Below are 2208 nucleotides of genomic sequence, written 5' to 3' on the forward strand. Positions count from 1 at the left end.
ATATCTGATTTAGATGAGACTTTGGACTTCAGACTTTTGCACTGATGCTGGATAAGACTTTGGAGACAATTGGGATGGAATGAATGTAGTTTGCATTGTGATAAGGACATAAATTTTGATATTAGGAATGGAATGTTATGGTTTAAATGTGTCTCCCAAAGTTTAGGATCTGGAAAAAATCTTTAATGCAACAGTGTTGAGAGGTGGGACCTTTATTATGTGATCAAGTCATGAAGGCTCTGTCCTCATGAATGGATTACTGTCACTATCATTGGAGTGGGTTAGTTTTAGGAGTGAATTTCTAATAAAAGATGATCTCCTTTCTCTCATGGACAAATGGTCTCTTGCTCACCCACCTCTGCTGTGAGATGAGGCAGTGAGAAGGCCCTTGTGAGATGCCAGTGCCTTGATATTAGACTTCTCTGACTCAAGCACCATAAAGCATAAATTCCTTTTCTTTAGGAATTGCCCAGTCTCTGGTATTTGGATATAGTAACACAAAGACAGACTGAGACTAAGCCATTGTAACATGTGTGAGGTGATATCTCATCGTGGCTTTAATTTGCATTTCCCTGATGATTAGTGATGTTGAGTGTTTGAATGTCTTTATGTTGAGTGAAATAAGCCAGGTATAAAAAATTACTCCATGATCTCACTTACACATGCAATCTAAAAATGTTGAACTCAGAGAAGTAGAGAGTAGAATGGTGCCAACCAGGGGCTGGCGTCAGGGGCATGTGAAAGCTGAGACGTTGGTGAAAGGGTACAGAGTTTTTGTTAGACAGAAGGAATTCGTTTGAAGATCTATTGCACAGCATGGTGACTTCCTTGATACTAATGTACTATATACTTGAAAACTGATAAGAGAGTAGATTTTACACGTTTATACCATAAAAAATAAGTATGTGAGGTGATGGACATGTTTATTTACTTGATTTAATAATTTCACAATGCCCACATATGTCAAAACATCACGTCATATCCCCATAATATATGAAATAGAATATGTTTTTCTAGTAAGTGTGATGCCTGTTTCTTTTTCTTTTTCTTTTTTTTTTTTTTTGGAACAAAACAATAAACACCTTTATTACATGGGTGAAGACAAAACAAGGATTTATTTGCCTTTCTGGGCCTTGATTTTCCTAAGATAGGACTCCAACTCTTTGCCCTCTAGCACATAGCCATCTGCTTGGCCACACTGTCCCGGCCTTGAAGCCATGCACGCAAGAAGCTTGCCCTGCTGGAACTGCTCCCCCAGGAGACTGCTCATTTTGGCATTCTTTTTCCTTTCATCATATTTCTTCTGAAATTTTTTAGATTGTTTTTTGTTTAAAATCTCTTCTTCCTCAGGAGTCAGCTTGGCTCCCTTCTTGCGGCCCAGGGGCAGTGCACAGTGGGACTCGAACCACTGTCGGTAGGGCGTGCTGTCGATGAGCACGATGCAATTGTTCACCAGGGTCTTGGGATGAACCAGCTCGTTATTAGATGCATTGTAGACAACATCGATGATCCTTGTTTTACGAGCACAGCATTCTGAGCCCCAGGAGAAATTCCCCACGTCCAGCCTCAGGGCACAGTATTTCTTGTTACCTCCCCCCACACGCACACGGACTGTGTGGATGTGGCGCGGGCCAGTCTTGGTGTTGGCCGCTGGGAGCCCCAACTCATACTTCCGCTTCTTGTGGCAGGGCTTTCTCTTGCCCCCGGTTTTGCGGCGCTTGTGCCAGTTGTCCCGAGAGGTGCCCATCGCTCGGCGCTGGCTGGAAAGAGGGCCTCTGTTTCTTTAACAACACTTTCTGGAGATTGTTTTTCCCTTGAGCAATGTTTCCTCTCTGCTGTCTTTACACAGTTTTCCTTTCCCATGGGGTGATTTAAGACAGTGACAATTTATTTATTCTATGTCTTGTAATTTCACTGAGAAACTTAACGAATAGCCACTTGAAACCATCTGGTGCCACTGAGAAACCATCTGAAGGACACAGATTTTCTGAGTGCAGGCCACAACCATATTTTAACACTTTTTAAATTCAAAATCGGGGTTTAAATTTTGATATTTTACTGTGGCTTCTTTGATTCCCTCCCAAGATCTAACCATTGAGCGTGTGAAAAGGGCTGGGACCCAGGTTACGGCTGTGCTTGGCATGATGACGTCCTGCAGAAATTCCTTTGGCTTTCTACATGGAGCTCAGCCTCCGTATCAGCCAGCTC

The 2208-nt window shown here is 42.5% G+C and overlaps 1 protein-coding gene across 1 annotated transcript; it reads right to left on the reverse strand.

Moving 5' to 3' along the window:
- Nucleotides 1–784: 784 nt before the first annotated feature.
- LOC129393787 (small ribosomal subunit protein eS8-like) lies at nucleotides 785–1774 on the reverse strand. The gene has a single exon (XM_055097445.2). The coding sequence runs from the start codon at nucleotides 1745–1747 to the stop codon at nucleotides 1115–1117; it is 633 nt and encodes a 210-aa protein (XP_054953420.1). The 5' UTR covers nucleotides 1748–1774; the 3' UTR covers nucleotides 785–1114.
- Nucleotides 1775–2208: the final 434 nt, after the last annotated feature.

The sequence above is a fragment of the Pan paniscus genome, chromosome 15, assembly GCF_029289425.2.
Source record: "Pan paniscus chromosome 15, NHGRI_mPanPan1-v2.0_pri, whole genome shotgun sequence".
NCBI lineage: Eukaryota > Metazoa > Chordata > Mammalia > Primates > Hominidae > Pan > Pan paniscus.

Bases quoted from the DNA above. Each gene is read 5' to 3' on its own strand.
- LOC129393787 (XM_055097445.2), bottom strand. From the start codon at position 1,747: ATGGGCACCTCTCGGGACAACTGGCACAAGCGCCGCAAAACCGGGGGC.